This window comes from Lathyrus oleraceus, chromosome 6 (assembly GCF_024323335.1).
Source record: "Lathyrus oleraceus cultivar Zhongwan6 chromosome 6, CAAS_Psat_ZW6_1.0, whole genome shotgun sequence".
Taxonomy (NCBI): Eukaryota; Viridiplantae; Streptophyta; class Magnoliopsida; order Fabales; family Fabaceae; genus Lathyrus; species Lathyrus oleraceus.
Window position 1 is genome coordinate 349,792,409 of NC_066584.1, and position 20,781 is coordinate 349,813,189.

At 40.6% G+C, this 20,781-nt stretch overlaps 1 protein-coding gene across 1 annotated transcript; it reads right to left on the minus strand.

Moving 5' to 3' along the window:
• Positions 1-14,855: 14,855 nt before the first annotated feature.
• Positions 14,856-17,360, minus strand: LOC127095574 (uncharacterized). The gene is made up of 3 exons (XM_051034244.1): positions 16,953-17,360; positions 15,450-16,841; positions 14,856-15,401 (listed from the first exon to the last, which is right to left on the minus strand). Exons 1-3 carry the CDS (start codon positions 17,358-17,360, stop codon positions 14,856-14,858), a joined length of 2,346 nt encoding a protein of 781 aa, XP_050890201.1.
• Between the last annotated feature and the right edge of the window lie 3,421 nt (positions 17,361-20,781).

Sequence of the window (20,781 nt, forward strand, 5' to 3'; positions counted from 1 at the left end):
ATTCTATTAAATAAAGTTGAGCTTTTTATCCAATTGTTTCCACTCTTATTTATTCAGCTAAATAGAATTAAATTTTATTGTGATCATTTTTGAGATTAAAGTTTTAAAATAAAAAGTCATGTTTTCTTAAATAATAAATGCAATTACGTTTTAAAGAATCAATCAATTTCATTTAAAGGAATATCAACGGTAGTTTGAAAAGCGGTAAGCCCTAAATGTGAAGCATTGTTGGTTTTTCCCCAAGCGGTTGGTATGATCCTTATTTCATCCCCATCAGCATTCCCACGGCATTTCAGCAGCCGAGTTTGGTTGGTTTCCCCAGCTATGTTGGTATTTGCCTCCCGTGAGTTGTAGGCGCATCCTAGCAGCAGTTCGCACAGTTCGGCAGAATGTGTCTTCCCAGCAAGTCGCCATCAGAGTTGTCCCTAACCTATATTAGCCCTGATTCTGAGCAGTATTGTAGTTGTCCCCTGCAGGGTTGTCTCCCATTTGATATGGTGTTGACCTAAAATTCCCCGCAGAGTTGATGTTGTAGTTTTCTCAGCAGATCCCCTCCTCTTTTCCCCAGCCTGGGTTGAGCCTTTGAGGTGGATGATTCTTGTGCATTCCTTTGCACCTTGTTCCCTCCAGCAGTTATTTCCTCCCTTTGTGGATTGGCAGAGAATTGTATCGATGATTCAGACCAGTGACATTCGTATCCTTTGTGATCGTTTTGCCAGCATAATCATCATATATACGTATACATATATATATATATATATATATATATATATATATATATATATATATATATATATTCATTTCATTATTGCATTACTAATCCACTTTGTGATTCATTATTTCTATGATCCTCTACTACAGTGGTATACTTTTCCCCCCACGTAGATTTGGTTTGTCTGTCCTCTTTCAATTATAGAGTGTCATCCCCCTAAGCAGAAAGAATTTAACCTTTCTCATTCCCCACTGAGTTACTTCCTCGTGGATGATTGTTATTTTAGTTTCCTCCCCAGTTGATTATCTGGATGGAACCACTCCCCTTGAGCTAAATCTCATTGGGTTGAGTCTTTGATTGACTGTTCCTTTCTAGATCTTACCTAGATGGATACTTTTGGTCCCCTTGAGAGTCTATTACCCAGTAATTGGTAATATTATTCTCAATTGTTGTAGATTTTTTACTTTTTACCCAATACCCGACAAAAGTAACCTTTTTCTCCCCAGCGGATTCGTTTTTCACGTTTCCCCAAGAAGTTTATCCTTGATATGTTCATCCTAACCGACGACGGATATTTTCTTCCCCTGCTTCAAGTTTATCCTTGATATGTTCATCCTAACCGATGACGGATATTCTCTTTTTTGGTATTCTACCCAGTAAAAAGGTAGTTATAATCCCTATTTTGTTCCCTAGAGAGTTAATCCTTGATATGTTCATCATAACCGATGGCGGTCTTCTGCCCAGTAACTGGTAGTTGTAAATCCTGCCTTCCTTTTGCAGAGTTTATCCTTGATATGTTCACCCTAACCCATGACGAATATTTCTCTTTTCGGTATTCTATCCAGTAATTGATAGATGTAATTCCTATTTCTCCCCTCAAAGTCTATCCTTGATATGTTCACTTTAATCAGTGATAGATATTCTCTTTCTTTGTGGTATTCTATCCAGTATCTGATAGATGTAATTCCTACTTTTTCAGGCGGTTTATCCTTGATACGTTCATCTTAACCGGTGACGGATATTCTTCCTGATGTCCCCAGGTGAGTCTATCCTTGATATGTTCATCCTAACCGATGATGGATATTCTTCCCTTTTGAGTCTATCCTTGATGTATTCACTTTAATCAGTGACGTATATTCTCTTCTTTGTGGTCTTCTACCCGGTAACCGGTAGCTATAAATCCTATTTGGCTTTTCTCTAGCAGTTCATTCTTACCCAGTAACTGGTAACGAATGCATATCTTGTTTGCCCTCAACGAGTCATCCTTGATATGTCTACCCTAACCGGTAACGGATGCCCTCCCCGTCAGAATTTGTTATACCCTTACCTGGTAACCGATAACGGATAATATACTTTTGTTCCTCCTGTGTTGAAGATCATTTCTTCCCTAGTTGAGTTTGAGTGCATTTCCCTCAGGGAATCGGCTTTCCCTGCTTAGGTCGAGTATTTCAGCTTTGTTCTGATCTACCCGTTTCCCCTGTAGATGTTTATTCTTTCCCCGGCTGAGTCCTTCCATTGATTTATTTTCATGGAACCCCTCGTTTCCCCCAGCAGTTTTCAAAGTCGTAGCCTGGCCTACGCACAAATTTTTTCCCCAGAGTCTTTGTCTCCCCAATGAGTTTTCCTTATGGAATGCATTGTACTCCTGCGGACTTTTGGTCTCTCCGGATTATTTTCCTTTGTGGCAACATTTTCCCCATAAAGATTATTTTAACATTCATATCATATGCATCATGAGGTCACTTAGGGACCAAAATTTGTTTCTATATGTTGTTATTTAAGTACATTCAACTGAGTCGATACGAAGATTTTAACCTTCATCTCCTCAGCTAGAACGTTCTTAAATAGCGGCAGCTATAAGACCCTAATTTTGACCCTAAGATCCCTCATGTTATCTCATCATATTCATTAGCATTGGGATTACACCTTGGCATCCTCCTTACCCCTTATTCATTGGGTTTGCAATGGGAGAGATCACCAAGCATAATTTGATTGTATCATACTTCATCTTTCATTATTTACTAACCAAAATACCAAAAATATGTCATTGTATAGTTTAACTGCTTTTGTAGGTAGTGTGTATGCTCACCTTTGATCTATCAAGCTCATATTTAGGGTTAGAGACCCTTAATGCAAGGAGCTCAATCAAGAAGTGGTTTACTATGGCTCTAAGCATCATATATTAATCCCCATGATCTTCACATGTTATTTTGATCAAGAAATCATCAAGAGTTTGGAGTTGGTTTGCCTTAGAAACCTTAATTCATCTGAGTATCTTGTGTAACTTCTTCAACAAGTTTCTTCACCAATTGACCAAATTGTTGATTCTAAGTGTTGGCAGCAATTTTGGTAAAACAAAGAGTGTTCACAAGATGTTATGTGTGATGTCTTAACATGAGATATCCTATGTACCTGCTGGAATTCAAGAACATGTTCATGCAGGATTGTTTCAGAATGCAATACACAATGCCATGGCTTCTGATATTGTATGTACCTGCTGGAGCTTAAATGAAAGACATGTTCATGCAGGATTGTTTCAAGATGTCATACACAAGGTCATGGCATCTGATATGGTTGTACCTGCTGGAAGATATAAAAGGAATTATTGGATTATGCAGGATTTTTCCAGGATGTCAGACCCGATGTCATGACATCCTGTACACAGAACATTCAGTATGAATGTCTGGTGTTTTGTGATTGCACAATTAATGGAAATCTATGTATGATTGAAGATCTGATTAGCTGGCGCATTCAATCATGGATTACAACATGTTTTACTTATTTTCCAAGGAGATCTAACCAGCTATTATAAAAACATTTGATTGGAAAATAGATTTAGGGTTTTCAAGATGTCCAAGCCCAGCTGAAAGCTTCTATAAAAATGGTCTTAGAAAACCTGTTTGAACACACAACCAATACTGAGCGAAATATAGAGAGAGAGCTAGGGTTTGTGTCTGTTTAGTCGTAAGACTTGTAAGCCATTCAAGTCATCTTTTGATGATTGAATTGGAATGATTTGTGGTTGTAATTTGTCACTCTAAAGCTGTTAAGAAAGAGTGTGTGTCTACTTAATCAAAGTTGTGAAGCAAGATTAAGTGTGTGTCTTCTTGATCAAAGCTGTGAAGCAAGATCAAGAGTGTGCCTTCTTGATTGAAACTGTGAAGTAAAATCAAGAGTGTGTTATTGAAAATTATTTTCTTTTCTCAAGGGATTGTTGTTTAAGATCACAGGTGTGATTGTAGGGAAGTGAGTGGATTCTCATATCTAAGAGTGCTTAGGTAGAAATTGCACGGGTAGAGATTAGGTGAGAAAGACTGTAACTTGTTGAAGTGTACGGAGAGTCTTTGAACTAATTCTATTTTAGTGAATTTCCTTCCTGGCTTGGTAGCCCCAGATGTAGGTGAGTTGGACCGAATTGGGTTAACAATTTCTTGTGTCATGTGCTTTATCATTCAGTATCTTTATCCTATTTGTGTTAACAGATATTAGTGTCGTGACATTACCTTCGACATCTTATATATGATACCAGAATTTCAATTGGTATCAGAGCAGGCATCCTGCTCTGGTTCTGGGTGAGATCTAGGGACAATACTTTCTGGTACAATGGAGAGAGATGGAGGATCTGTTCATAGGCCCCCAATTTTGGATGGTTCTAACTATGACTATTGGAAACCTCGAATGGTAGCGTTTCTAAAATCTCTTGACAACAAGGCTTGGAAAGTTGTGTTAACAGGTTGGTGCATCTTGTCATTACTAAAGAAGGAGAAGCCACTACTGAGAAGAAGCCTGAAGAGCAATGGTCCAGGGAGGAAGATGATCTAGCCCTTGGAAATTCTAAAGCCTTGAATGCCATATTTAATGGAGTAGCCAAAAATATTTTCAGGTTGGTAAACAACTGTGAAGTGGCCAAAGATGCTTGGGACATTCTCAAGACCACTCATGAAGGCACCTCTAGGGTTAAGATGTCTAGGCTTCAGCTGCTCACCTCCATGTTTGAAAACTTAAGGATGAAAGAAGATGAAAACATTCATGAATTTCACATGAGTATCCTTGAAATTGCTAATGCCTCAGGAGCCCTGGGAGAGAAGATGACAGATGAAAAACTGGTAAGGAAAATACTCAGGTCACTCCCTAAGAGATTTGCAATGAAGGTTACTGTCATAGAAGAGTCTCAAGACATTTCCAACATGAGGGTAGATGAGATAATTGGTTCCCTCCAAACCTTTGATATGGGATTGAATGATGGTATTGAATAGAAAATAAAGAGCATGGCCTTTATGTCAAACACAGAAGAGGAAAAGAGTCAGGAGGTTGATGAAGATTTGGTCAATGAAGTAGCAATGCTGGGAAGACAGTTCAATAAACTGTTGAAAAAGACGGATGTAAGATCTAAGACAAATGTCAAGAACATCTCATCTGACATCAGTAAATCCAACAATGCTGGAAGAAGAGCAAGATCAAATGAGAAGCTCAAAGAAGGAAAAGAGGTACAGTGCTATGAATGTGATGGGTATGGACACATCAGGACTGAATGTGGAACCTACCTCAAGAAACAGAAGATGAGTCTTGCTGCCACTTGGTCTGATGAGAGTGAAGCAGAGGAGACTGCAAATCTTGTGACTGCTTTGACAGGAAGATGGGGATCTGATGAAGACTCAAGTGATGGTGAAGTAACCTTTGATGAATTGGCCTCTACCTACAGAAAGATGTGCCATAAAAGTGTAGAGTTGTGCAAACAGGTTGAAAACCAAAAGAAGTAAATAACTCAACTTGAGAATGAGAAGGTAGAATACTTGGAAACCATCTCCAATTTACAAACAGAAGCAGTGGTTCTGAATGCCAAGCTAGTTGAAAATCCACAAGTTGGAAGTCAGAAGATAACACAACTGGAAAGTGAGAAGGCAGACCATGTGAAAACCATCTCTAAGTTGAAAACTGAAGTCATGTTTCTAAATTCTAAACTAGAAGAGATGACCAAGTATGTAAGGATGTTAAGCAATGGGTCTGACTCCTTAGACAAGATTCTCCAAACTGGACAAATAACAGGAGACAAATCTGGCATTGGGTATAATGACTCAAAGCCTGAGAGCAGTTACACTGGTGCCAAATCTCAAGCCAAACCTAAGTGCATCCATAATAAAAGTAAACTTGTGATGTCACATCATATTTCACAACACCAGAGGAGAAAACATCAGAAAGGGAAACACCAAAGATGGAGATGCCATCACTGTGGGAAATTTGGTCATCTGAAGTCGTTCTGCTATAAACTGTATGGTTATCCTGGGCCTGCTCATCATCAGAATCACTATCAATCCAGACCCAAACAGCACAGGCCTATCATTAAGAAACAATAGATTCCTAGGACTAATGTTACAGGTTTGATAGCTCACATTCCCCTCAGAATCTCAGTCAAAGAAGAATGGTACTTTGATAGTGGATGTTCCAGACACATGACTGGAAACCAAGACCTGCTAACTGGTCTGCATCATCATACCATAAACCATGTAACCTTTGGAGATGGAGCAAAAGGTGAAATCAAGGGAACATGGAAGTTTGATTATCTTGGAGTTCCTAAACTTGACAAGGTTCTACTAGTTAAGGGCTTGACTGCAAATCTAATAAGCATCAGTCAACTATGTGATCAAGGTCTGAATGTTAACTTCACCAAAACTGAATGTCTAATCTTTGACAAAAATAGTGAAGTAATTATGAAAGGAATCAGGACCAAAGACAACTACTACATGTGGAGCTCTCAAATGGATTATCTCTTAAAGTATTCCTGTGTCAAAAAGGAATGGATAAAGATGAGTATAGATGCTCTCAAGAGTGATGAAAAGCAAGTCTGTGGGAAATGTCAGACAAAGATGTCACACCAGGAGCTCAGACTTAACCTCACCTTCATAGGAGAAAAGGTTATGATGGCTCAAACAATTGAGAGGTTAGATCAAATAGGTGGACATGTGACCAGTCATAGGCAGAATGGAACTGTTGGGACTAGGCCACAAGGGACTATATGTTTATCTCAAAGCAAAAATGCCAAGAACAATGTGGAGAAGATTGGGATGACACCTGCTCCTACACATGTGAAAGGTATAGAAGATGGAAGCAGTTGGGCTCAACTGGGTTGGATGAAACTATTGATGATTGCATACAATGTCACACAAGATGTCATGACATTGTATTATGACAACCTGAATGCTGAAACTAGGTCCAAAAATCAGATTCAGGACAGATGGACAAAGTACTATTTTTGCTATTATCACTTCATTAGAAAATTCGTGGAAGACAAATTCAAAGGTCTAAAGCATGGACTGGAACTAGCAGACAAGGTTGCAAGGAATTTGGGTGAAATTCAAATTGAATATGAGGGAGGGAAATTAGGGATTTGGACTCTTGTGAAATTATGGCAATTAAAGTGGAAAAATAAAGGAAATAAAAATAGTGTCTGCCCTTTGTCGCATTACGCGAAAAACCGGCGGGAGAAAGACACAGAGCCGCCACCGTGCGTTATTTATCCCAAAGGAGGGAAAGGAAACGCTCGAAGTAAACCTGGAAAGGAAATGGTCTTGCGACCAGAGATTGATAGGATCGGGAGTCGGTTATTGGTCGAGAAAATAGCAAGTGTACTATTTTTACCGATGTAGTAATGAAAAGGAATTATCCTGAGTATCGATCTCGAGGACTGCGTAGGAACTATCAGTGTTGGTAATGATTCAATTGAACAAAAGAACCTTTGGTTGGTAAGTGAAGAGTGAATTTGCTCTGTAAAATATAAAGGAAAAACAGAGAATTTTGAATGCAGAAAAGTTAAGCATGCTAGGTCCGGGGTGTATGAATTGCTCTGAAATAAACTTAATCCTTATTTTATGACATCTATGTTAGAATGATTCAATATGATTCTCAAGAGTAGTTTCCCCTAATTCCTTAGCCAGAAACCATTAACATTCAATTTTAAATCCCAATTCCTTAGCCATTCAAAAGAATATTAATCCCATGTATGAATATCAAGAATTTCCCATCATCACTATTAGATCCTCATTCCTAAGAGAAATTAGCGATGTTATTATACACATAGTGATAAAGGGATTTGTCAGACCTCCTTTACCTCCAATTCAATACCTAATTTTCCAATACGGCAAGCATTACACTCGTGTTATAACAAATTGATTTCATAAAAACATAAACATTCATAAAATTGTAGGAAAAAGGTTCATTACAAAAGCAATTCAGGGACACCCCCCTAGCATTGGGGGGTTTAGCTCATCATAATATTCAAAGAAAGTACAAATATAAGATTAGACATTACAAGAGATTAGATAGCTTCGATCTTCAAATGCTTCCGCGCTTGATGATCTCCGTTCTCCAATAATCTTGATTCTCTCGTCCTCTTTTTCCGTCCCCCTGGTTTTTCTTTCCATTAGGTCTAAATAGTGTAGTACACATTACAGCCAAGCCAAAAAGTCAAAAATGTCCTCCGGGATCACTTACATGAGTGAAAACAAAAATCAGCAAATTCAGCGCACCTGCCAACACGGGCCGTGCCAGGCAACACGGCCGGCCGTGTTGGCTCTTCAATTATTTTAAATTTTGTTTTTCCTTCAGACTTGCTGACACGGGCCGTGCCGAGCAACACGGTCGGCCGTGTCAGCCCCCTGGTTTTTGTATGGGAAGAAGTTCTTCTTGCAGCACGGGCCGTGTCAGGAGACACGGGCTGTGTTTGGCTCCAGGATTTTTATTCTATTTTATTGTTTTTTTTCTTTCACTCTTCCATTGTTGCCTTGGCACTTCCGACTCTTCAACTACTTCTGAAGCATGCACAATACCATGGAAACGACATCAAACGCATCTAAAAACTTAAATTAACACCAAAAACAAAATAAGCATAAAACTACTCAAATATGAAATACTTAAAATTCAAACACTAAAACTCAAAATAAAGGGTTACCACATTGATGAATTTTGGCCGAGAACATGATGAAAGTCAAGTAAAATGGTGACCGATCACAACCCCAAACTTATCTCATTGCTTGTCCTCAAGTGATGCAAGAGACAACAAACAGAGGTCACCCCAAAATTCCTTTTCACTACTATACAGCCGATGTTATTCGCACCGAGTTTCCTACCTTCATGGTCAAGACGTTGGCCACCCGATCCGAACTATCCGCTACACCTCACAGTCCAGCACCTCTTTACCTGCAAGCTTTTCATACATCTCACACAATCTCTCAGGGTTAGCACTAAAGACTCAGTATATGCAATATCGACTCTTAGTTTTTGAATAAATTCTACTTCTATTGCACAAACATAATTCACACACTTTAGGAGGACTTAGGGTTGTAACGGGGCTTAGGACAGGTGGGATAAACAACAAACGGATACACAAGGGGTTTTTGGGCTCGGCACTCCTGTTATGTTTCTTGTACATGTGCTTATTTTGATATACAGGGGTTCGACATCGACTATTTAACTTTACTCAACTGATTGAGTATTTCAAATGTAATCAAGTCGTTTAATTGGGACAAGTGCGTTTTGATGAGTTCTATTTTTCTTTTCTCTTTGTTTTTTTTTCTTTTTCTGGAGCATTCAGAAAGCCTCCAATTTTTCTTTTCTCTTTTCTTGTAACAATTTTTCGCACACTTGTCCCTTTTGTATTAGCTTTACCACCCCAAACTTAGAATTCAACACAGTTTCCAAAATCCACAACATTTATGCCGAGCAAGGGTAGAAGAGATTATTATATATTTTTTTTCTTTTTCTGGCCATAGGGTAACATAAGCGGTTTACAAACAAACAAAATGGTTAAAGGCTCAAAGGGGTTCGCAACGGATAAAACGTACAAGGGTGGCTGGAAAGGCTCAAGGTTAAACAACAAAAATGTGCCTCAGTGTGTGTCATAATGCAGCGCTATGTCAGTAGAACGTACGCAAAACCAGAGCGATAGAGTCATACCTGGATTAACTCTCATGATGATCTCTTAGTATTTGGCTTTTTTGTAATCTCACCATGTGGGTAAACTTGCAGGTTCCAAAGCACTCTCTGTGTAATGTAGCTTCTTTTTGGTTCAGGTGTACCATACTTCTATCTCAATCCAGCTTTCATCCCACTGTGTCCAACAATAGTTTTTCTTCGACTGCATAAATTTCCAGGGTGCCTCGGGAGCGTAAGTTCGGGTTGTGTCTTTCATCCACTAAACATCCTTCCATCACGCCTCTGGTTTTTATCCATCAATCTGTAACCCAACATCCAAACAGTTGAAAATAAAAGAACTCAAAGGAAAATTAACTTAAAAAAATGAAAAACCAAAACGGAAAATAAATTAAAACAATGAAAGGAACCCCCCCACACTTGAACTAAACATTGACCCCAATGTTTAAACCCAAATGCAAGAGGGACTTACAGCGCCTACTGCGGAGGAGGGTGATGTGGAAATTGCAACATCATATGTTGCATCATCCTTTGAATATCATCAATGGCAGCCCCTTGACGGAACTGCTCTGTCACGATCCGATCAATCTCCGCTCCCTAGCGAGCCTGCTCGACACGGAACTGATCCATGTCCATGGGTGTCCATCCAGCAGAGGAGGCTCTCATACCTCTGTGGTGAGAGGTGTGAGGGTGAGGAACACCCCTCTCCCTTGCCGGTGCATCTTCCTCCCTCGTATCACCTGCAAGAAAATCATCTTCTCCCGCCTCTTCGGGGTCAACAGAAGTATACAACCAATTCTCATTGTTATCAACATTAGTTTTATCAGTGTTCGGTAAGCGGAACAGCCGGCGTGTTCGGCTTACCAACACATACCCATGACGGCTTTGTTCGAGCATGCCTTGCGTGCACAGGGCATTGAGGTCAAGCTTACCCAACGCCTGCATCGGGGTCTCTCCGTCCAACATCGGCCTGCACCCACACCAGTCAGCAATTTGTGTTATCATACCACCCACAGAAATGGCTCCTGAGCTGGCACACCCCATGGTACCTAAATGGTCTGCGGCGAATGCCGCCACATTCACTGGTTCCTCATTAACCATGGCATGCATCAAATATAACTCCCTTTTGCCGCTACACCTGTACTATCTCCTCGTCCGAACAAGGTGAATGCTAACCCTTTTTGAGCATATCGGAAGCACGGGTTTTGAATCCATGATGCCTTTGCACTCCGGGGTTCGTACTGTGGTAAACCTGTAATAGAGGACCAAAAGGAACCTGCAGAAAAGTCATTTGGCACTGCCCCGGATCCTACCAATGGTAACTGGAGGCATTGCCCAAGCTGAATAACCGACATCGAGTAATCTTCGTTATAAAGTCGGAAACTCATAGTACCAAAATATTCATAGACATGACCAGTCCAATTTTTTTCCAATTTAAATTTAACAGTGCTTAGGAACTCTAGAGTGATGCGTTCATAGGTAGGCACATCAGCATGCATAAATTCAAAAATACCTAAATTGTGGAACATTTGGGATACATCATCTAGAATTCCTAAAGCACTCATAGTATCATCACAAACATACCTTGTAGGTACAAGCTTCCTTTTAAGGTGAGTCTTGTACCTTTCAACATGATCATCATCCTCAAAAATGATTCCGTGTGCATTTGGCATCCTCCGGGACCTTTGTCTCGGTCTTGAGGTCTCTACCACGGCCTTTCCTCGGTCGGCTCTTTTCGGGGGCATAATGGTCACCTGAAAAAGTTAGCAGAAAAAAATAGTGGAGATAGAGAAAAATAATACCGTCACGGTGTAGAGTGCGAGAAACGGCCCAGCTTTTGTGAAGGAACTTTGAAAAATAATGGTGGGATGATGAAGAAATATGAGGTTTAAGGTGAAATAAGTTATGGAGTTTAAGAGATATGAGGGAAAAAATAGGGTTGGAGGAGATGAAGTGGCTGAAAAGTGAGTGGGGGAGAGGTGGAAGGTATTTAAAGACGTGTGGGCCCCACTCCAAGGTCTCTGAATTTTAAAAAAAATTCTGAGTTACGCACTGCAACACGGCCCGTGCTGGACCACACGGCCGGCCGTGTTGCCTCCCTGGAAAATGTATGGGGAAAAAATAACCAAGCAACACGGCCCGTGTTGCTCCTCTGGAAAATGTATGGGCAAGAGGTAAGCATGCAACACGGCCCGTGCTAGCCCACACGGCCGGCCGTGTTGCCTTGTTTTGTCTTGCATTTTTCTCTTTACACGCCCACAGTTGAACACCTTAGTTGTTACCCCATTCGATTTTTTTTTTCACCTTCACCAGTAGCACACTGCTCTTACCTACAAACATTCAAACTCAAACAAAAAAATTAAAAACACACAAAAACCATTAGAGAGAAAAATTGAAAACTCGTGGGTTGCCTCCCACGAAGCGCTTCGTTTAACGTCGCATGGCTCGACGGTTGTTCTTCTCATCCTGTGAGACGAGCAACATGTATTTGACCAATTTCTTGTCCTTGGTAATACGGCTTTAACCTCTGACCGTTGACTTTGAATGTATCCCCGTTTGCTTGATTCTTTAATTCAATCGCTCCATGAGGGAAAACTTTGTGAACAACAAACGGGCCTGACCATTTGGATTTCAACTTCCCAGGGAATAACTTTAATCGAGAATTATACAAAAGGACCAGTTGTCCTTCATAAAACTCTTTTTTCACTATCCTTTTATCATGCCATTTCTTTGTTTGGTCTTTATAGACCTTAGCATTCTCATAAGCACGATTCCGAAATTCTTCTAATTCGTGGAGCTGAAGGATCCGAGAACTTCCTGCCTTGGATAAATCCATATTCAAAAATTTTGAAGCCCAAAATGCCTTGTGTTCTAATTCAAGCGGTAGATGGCATGCCTTGCCGTAAACTAACTGGTACGGTGACATACCAATTGGCGTTTTGAAAGCCGTTCGGTAAGCCCAAAGTGCATCATCCAACTTGCTTGCCCAATCCTTGCGGGATGAGTTTACGGTCTTTTCAAGGATTTGTTTGAGTTGCCTGTTTGACACTTCCATCTGCCCACTAGTTTGAGGGTGGTACGGAGTCGCAATTCGATGCTTCACATTATACTTCAAGAGGAGCTTCTCCATTAGATGATTCAGAAAATGTGTTCCTTCATCACTTATTAAAGCTCTTGGTACTCCGAACCTAGCAAAGATAGTTTCCTTTAGAAACCTAATCACCACTCGAGCATCATTAGTTGGTAGGGCCACGGCCTCCACCCACTTTGAGACATAATCCACCGCCACTAAGATGTACTGCTTCCCATAAGATGGTGGGAAGGGACCCATGAAATCGATACCCCACACATCAAAGAGTTCAACTTCTAACATGGAATTTTGGGGCATCTGATTTCTTTTTGAGATGTTTCCCGTTCTCTGGCATTTGTCGCACTCTTTAATTATTTGTTGAGCATCTTTGAATAAAGTTGGCCAGTATAACCCAGATTGGAGAACTTTGGCGGCGGTTCTGTCACCACTGAAGTGTCCTCCATAGTCGGAGTCGTGGCATGCTTTCAACACATCCCTTTGTTCCTCCTCTGGAACACATCTCCTGATAAGTCCATCCACTCCTCTCTTATACAAGAAAGGATCGTCCCACAAGTAGAACCTGCAATCATGCACAAACTTTTTCTTCTTGTTAGCATCAAAATCATCGGGGATTATCCCACCGACCAGATAGTTTGCATAATCAGCAAACCAAGGCACTCCGTTGATAGCGAGGATATGTTCATCGACGAACTCGTCCTTTATTGGACGCTTGTCTTCTGTCTCTTCGATAGGTGATATACGGGAGAGGTGATCGGCAACAGTGTTTTCACATCCTTTCTTGTCACGAATCTCCACATCAAACTCTTGAAGGAGTAAGATCCACCTAAGAAGTCTTGGCTTCGAGTCCTGTTTAGCAAAAAGATACTTCAAAGCAGCATGGTCAGTATACACAATGACTCTAGAACCCAACAGATATTGCCTGAATTTATCAAAGGCATACACTACGGCTAACAACTCCTTTTCAGTTGTCGCATAATTCATCTGTGCGGGGTTCAACACATGACTAGCATAATAAATGACATGTAACAATTTTTCTCGACGCTGCCCAAGAACTGCCCCCACTGCAATATCACTTGCATCACACATTATCTCAAAAGGAAGAGACCAGTCCGGGGCTACAACAATAGGTGCTTTAACCAATTTTTGCTTTAGTGTTTCAAACGCCACAGCACACTCTTTATCAAAAACAAAGGTATTATCCTTAACTAACAGAGTCGTTAAGGGTTTTGCTATTTTAGAGAAATCTCTTATGAACCTACGGTAAAAACCCGCATGCCCTAAGAAACTTCTAATACCTTTTTCATTCATCGGTGGGGGAAGCTTTGAGATGACTTCAATCTTTGCTTTGTCCACTTCTATTCCTTTGTAGGAAATTTTGTGACCCAAGACTATCCCTTCACGTACCATGAAGTGACACTTCTCCCAGTTCAGGATAAGATTTGTTTGTTGGCACCTTTCTAACACCAGAGCAAGGTTAGTCAAGCAATTATCGAAAGACTTACCAAAAACTGAGAAATCGTCCATGAAGACTTCCATATGCTTCTCAAGCATATCTGCAAAGATTGATTGCATGCATCTCTGAAAAGTTGCTGGTGCATTACATAACCCGAATGACATTCTTCTGTAGGCAAAAATACCAAAAGGGCATGTAAATGCGGTCTTCTCCTGATCCTCTGGTGCAACAGCTATCTGATTGTATCCCGATAGCCATCGAGGAAGCAATAATAGTCATGACCGGCTAACCTTTCCAACATCTGATCAATGAATGGTAAGGGAAAATGGTCCTTCCTGGTGGCAAGATTCAGTCTTCTATAGTCGATGCATACCTGCCAACCAGTGACTGTCCTTGTTGGTATCAACTCGTTCTTCTCATTTTTTATCACTGTAGTTCCACCTTTCTTTGGCACCACATGAACTGGACTTACCCACGAACTATCAGATATGGGATAAATCATCCCTGCATCTAACAGTTTAACCACCTCTTTTCTGACCACTTCCTTCATTGCTGGGTTAAGTCATCGTTGAGGTTGGACAACCGGCTTGTGATCATCTTCCATGAGAATTTTGTGCATGCATATTGTAGGGTTTATTCCCTTCAAATCTTCAATAGACCAGCCAATAGCACTCTTATGTTTTTTTTAAAACTTTGACAAGCTTATTTTCCTGAAGAACTTCTAGATGTGAACTTATGATGGCCGGGCACTTACTCTCTGTGTCTAGGAATACATATTTGAGGCTTTCCGGTAGTTGTTTCAATTCGGTCCCCTTCTTTTGTTCATCTTTCTTTTCTTCCACTAAGGGCTGCCTTAAATCTTCCCACCGGTTGTGTCGATAACCTTTGAAAGGTGGTGATGCTTCCATCATGGCTACTACTTCCATATCTTTCTCGTCAACTATTTCCTCTTCGTTAAAAATTGATAAACTCAACACTCTCTCCAAAGGTAATTTTTGTGTTGTCAAACAATTTTTCTTCTCACATATTTGATCAATTATCTCAATATGTTGACTAGTGGCAACATCATCCTTGTACTTCATGGTGTTTCGCACATCAATTTTTAACTCTTCATCATACACTTTCAAAGTCATCGTGCCTTCTTCTATGTCGATCAAACATCTCCCGGTCTCTAAAAATGGTCTCCCCAAAATGATTGGTATCTCTTCATCTTCCGGCATCTCCAAAATGACAAAATCCACCGGAAACACAAACTTGTCGATCTTTACTAGCACATCTTCTACTATCCCATAAGGTCTCTTCACAGAGTGGTCAGCAAACTGGAGTGTCATCCTTGTATCTTGAATTTTTCCTATCCCCAACCTCTTATAAATGGACAGCGGCATAAGGCTTACACTCGCTCCCAAATCAATTAGAGCTTTCTTGAAGGATCTATCTCCAATGGTACAAGGAATAGTTACAGAACCTCGATCCTTCTTCTTCACCGGAACCTTCATACCCTGCAAAATGGCACTACAAGTTTCCGTTAGAATGATCGGGTTAGTCTCTATGGTCCGCTTCTTCGAGATGATGTCTTTCATGAACTTTGCGTAGGTAGGCATTTGCTCAAGCGCCTCCAAGAACGGAATGTTTAGCTCAAGCTTTTTAAACATCTCCAGGAACTTCTCAAAGTTTTTCTCATGCTGCCCTTTCTTCTTATTTCTTGTTGGGTATGGTAGTTTGACGGCCGGTTTTGGATCAATAACTTTGTCTTTGACCACTCTTTCATCACTAGTGGCCTCTCCATTCGCGACCTCATTTTCTTTTATCTCTAGATCAACTTCAAGCAATAAGTCTTCTTCTTCAGAACTCTTTTCAGGTACTTCTTTCGACTTACCATTCCTTGTGGTCACCGCATTCACATGATTATTTTCTCTTGGATTAGTAATCGTAGAACTTGGTAATACGCCTTGTTGTTGAGAACCCGCTAGTTGTTGGGCTATCTGACTCATCTGTATTTCAAGATTCTTAATTGAAGCACCTGTGTTTTTTAAATTACTTCGAGTTTCTTCTTGAAATTGAGAGCTTTGAGCGGCCATCTTTTCAATGGCAAGCTCCCAATCAGCTTTTCTTGGTACCTGTTGCTGAAACTGTTGTTGATATGGTTGTTGTTGCTGAGGTCGAAATTGTTGTTGCTGTGGTTGGTTCTGCACATGTCCTTGTTGATCCTTCCATGAGAAATTTGGATGGTTTTTCCAACCCGGATTGTATGTATTTGAATAAGGGTTGTTCTGCCTTAGAAACTTAATCTCCTCAATTTGTTGTGCGGTTGCAACGTAATGTGCAGTAAGATGAGGTCCTCCACAAATTTCACAATTACTAGCTTGCGTTGGTTGAACCGGTTGAACTTGTGCCACAGTTTGAGTATCGATAGCCATCTTCTTCAGTCTTCTTTCTACTTCAACTGCTACTTGATCTTCCATCTTCACCACTTGACTTGCCAATTTCAGGTCAATTATCCCTTCGGGTTGACTAACACTGCGGTCATACAACTCCAGGTGCTCATTGGCTGCAATGGCTTCGATAATCTTTTTAATAGTGGCTGTTGTAAAGTTGGTTGAGCCACCAGCTGCTGTGTCAATGAGTTGCTTAGTCTTCATCCGAAGACCATTTACAAAATTCTGCATTTGCTCCGTTGCATCCATATTATGTGTAGGACATGCAACCAACAATCGTTTAAACCTTTTATACGCATCTCCAAGTGACTCTCCTTCCTTCTGTTTAAAATTCACTATGTCGTACCTCTTTCGGATGTACACAGAGGCCGGAAAGTACTCATTGAGAAAAGTTGTCTCCATCTGTTGCCAAGTTGTGATGCTTCCAGCAGGTAAAGAGTAGAACCACTCTTCAGCATCTTCTGACAATGTAAACGGAAACATGACCAGCTTCTTAGCTTCCTCAGAATGCCCCTCAATCTTTAACGACGTAGTCATAGTCAGAAACCTTTGCAAATGCTTGTTGGCATCTTCGTTAATTTTTCCTGAGAAAGGTCTCCTTTCTAGTTGCCGTATCGTTGAGGGGTGAAGTTGAAAGTGGGCAACATTGACTGGTTGATTCACGATTGTCATCCTTCCAGGCGGGGAATTAGCTCCCCCGTAATCACCTAATAGTCTCTCCACAGCAGGTGGGTCAGCTGCCATAGTTTCAGGCTCGGTATCAGAATTTCCAAAATCAGAGTGTTCCGAATGAATTGAAACGGTTCCCTCTTTCTCAAAATCAGAAACTATCAGCGGTTCTTCTATTACTTCCAGTCTGTCGTGTCTGGCTTTTCTGATTCGTGCTCGCAACGATCGTTCTGGTTCTGCGTCAAAAAGAAATTCAACTGAGGCCTTACCTCGCATAAAATATTAGACAGTGGTTAGGATGGGCAAAGTGAAATAAACAAATAAAATAAAGTAAAATTTTAGTTGCAGAGCAACAAAATTCCAATTGAATAATTATTAACAGATAGTTTGGCAATCCCCGGCAACGGCGCCAAAAACTTGGTCGGGAAAATAGCAAGTGTACTATTTTTACCGATGTAGTAATGAAAAGGAATTATCCTGAGTATCGATCTCGAGGACTGCGTAGGAACTATCAGTGTTGGTAATGATTCAATTGAACAAAAGAACCTTTAGTTGGTAAGTGAAGAGTGAATTTGCTCTGTAAAATATAAAGGAAAAACAGAGAATTTTGAATGCAGAAAAGTTAAGCATGCTAGGTCCGGGGTGTATGAATTGCTCTGAAATAAACTTAATCCTTATTTTATGACATCTATGTTAGAATGATTCAATATGATTCTCAAGAGTAGTTTCCCCTAATTCCTTAGCCAGAAACCATTAACATTCAATTTTAAATCCCAATTCCTTAGCCATTCAAAAGAATATTAATCCCATGTATGAATATCAAGAATTTCCCATCATCACTATTAGATCCTCATTCCTAAGAGAAATTAGCGATGTTATTATACACATAGTGATAAAGGGATTTGTCAGACCTCCTTTACCTCCAATTCAATACCTAATTTTCCAATACGGCAAGCATTACACTCGTGTTATAACAAATTGATTTCATAAAAACATAAACATTCATAAAATTGTAGGAAAAAGGTTCATTACAAAAGCAATTCAGGGACACCCCCCTAGCATTGGGGGGTTTAGCTCATCATAATATTCAAAGAAAGTACAAATATAAGATTAGACATTACAAGAGATTAGATAGCTTCGATCTTCAATTGCTTCTGCGCTTGATGATCTCCGTTCTCCAATAATCTTGATTCTCTCGTCCTCTTTTTCCGTCCCCCTGGTTTTTCTTTCCATTAGGTCTAAATAGTGTAGTACACATTACAGCCAAGCCAAAAAGTCAAAAATGCCCTCCGGGATCACTTACATGAGTGAAAACAAAAATCAGCAAATTCAGCGCACCTGCCAACACGGGTCGTGCCAGGCAACACGGCCGGCCGTGTTGGCTCTTCAATTATTTTAAATTTTGTTTTTCCTTCAGACTTGCTGACACGGGCCGTGCCAAGCAACACGGCCGGCCGTGTCAGCCCCCTGGTTTTTGTATGGGAAGAAGTTCTTCTTGCAGCACGGGTCGTGTCAGGAGACACGGGCTGTGTTTGGCTCCAGGATTTTTATTCTATTTTATTGTTTTTTTTCTTTCACTCTTCCATTATTGCCTTGGCACTTCCGACTCTTCAACTACTTCTGAAACATGCACAATACCATGGAAACGACATCAAACGCATCTAAAAACTTAAATTAACACCAAAAACAAAATAAGCATAAAACTACTCAAATATGAAATACTTAAAATTCAAACACTAAAACTCAAAATAAAGGGTTACCACATTGATGAATTTTGGCCGAGAACATGATGAAAGTCAAGTAAAATGGTGACCGATCAGTTATGCGAAGGGAAGGTATTAGAACCCCTACGCATCCGTCGCACTCGACGGGATCCACGCTCAGAAAGAATAGAAGAAAGGTTGCTAAATAACTGCTCAAAACATGCACAAAACTGGACTGAAACACAGATGAAAGACGGAAGAAGGTAACTCGGCAGGATATCGCATCCTGGGCCTACGTAGTTTGTTTGGCACAAACATCAGAGTCGACGTAGTTCGGGGAAATGGGAAACGTGCTCGCTAGGATGTCGCATCCTATGCATACGTATCTTCTCTAACCAGAGGAAGAATCAGAGCACCCGTAGCTCGGCTAACGCACGCCAAACAAAACACAAACAGGAAACAGAATGCCAATCGCTAGTCTTACATCCAACTCCAGGCACACAGGCAAACACACACAGGAAACCGACTGCCAATCGTTGGACTTATGTCAGACTCCAGACAAATAACACACACGAAAAGGTTGAAAAAGCAAAAGGTTGCCCGGAGAGATCTGTTCATCTACTGCCTACGTACCTCATCTGGTATGAGGATCAGGGCGACGTAGTTCCCCTTAACAGGGAAAAAACTTCTATCCTGACCAGAGACTTGGGAGATAACAAGATACTAGGGAGACTACGACTCGAGCCTAGAAGTTGTCATGCACACGATCCCTATGTTGAGGTCTCTAATCCTAACTTGCACAGAAAGCAAGCTAGCCTAAACAACACATAATCAAACACAAGCACAAGAGAGCAAGCACACACACTGTATGCAAACAAGTGGCTCATACAAGGCTAGGCTTTAGTCAAGGGGTCATATCAACCTCGACAAACAAGCCAACTGGAAAGGGGTGTTTGGAGCTCTTAACCCTAACATTGAGAGTTAGGGTGAAGCAGATGAAATGGGAGATGAGGGTAAGACCTCACAGCTCTTATCCCTGGCCTGGGAGAGCTTCAATCAATGAAAGTGTGGGAATCCAGAATGAGGAACTCTACTCCACAATGACTGACTCTATGTACAAGATTTTGGGTTTTTATTCAAAGTGCATCAACACATGGTGTCAGCAAGATGAAAGACACAACTGAATAGCAGGGGATGGATTGCACATCCCTTGTATCTGCCAATGCCTCTTCACTTAGGAGGTCTTTATATGTACAAGGCACAAAATTAAACAAACAAGAACATGGCCTCTTAAGGAGGGCTTCAGACAGGTGCCTGCCAAAATAACATGACAGGTCTTCCAGACTACATGGAGATCAAGGATTATACCTAAGTGGTATGCCAACCACAAGCAAAGCAAAGTTCGAATGAACTTAAAGCAACTTAGGTACATGTGTAAACAACTAAACAAATCAGTACAGTATCCAAACAAACAGACAACAGTCAACAACAAACAGACAATCCCAATCAGACAACAATGGTGCAAGGCATAAGGTAAACTCAAGTGAATTATCATCAACCTACAAAGCAAACAAATGTTAGCAATCAATAGCAAATATCAACATTCACATGATGAAGCAACATCAACCATGGAGATTAGGTGCTTGGTCCTGAAATTCAAAGCTCACATGTAAGTCCAAACCACTAGGTCAAAGCCTAGGGTCAAAGGTGAAGAAAAAATTCAAAACAGGAGCTAATATTCAACACAATGCAACTTCAAACACATATGAACATGTCCTAAAAAGGACCAAAAC

Coding starts and splice junctions, on each gene's coding strand:
- LOC127095574 (XM_051034244.1), bottom strand. CDS start 17,360: ATGGCAGCTGACCCACCTGCTGTGGAGAGACTATTAGGTGATTACGGG. Junction 16,842..16,952: donor TCCGAAAGAGGTACGACATA/GTGAATTTTAAA, acceptor GAGCAAATGCAG/AATTTTGTAAATGGTCTTCG. Junction 15,402..15,449: donor GGATAGTAGAAGATGTGCTA/GTAAAGATCGAC, acceptor GTCATTTTGGAG/ATGCCGGAAGATGAAGAGAT.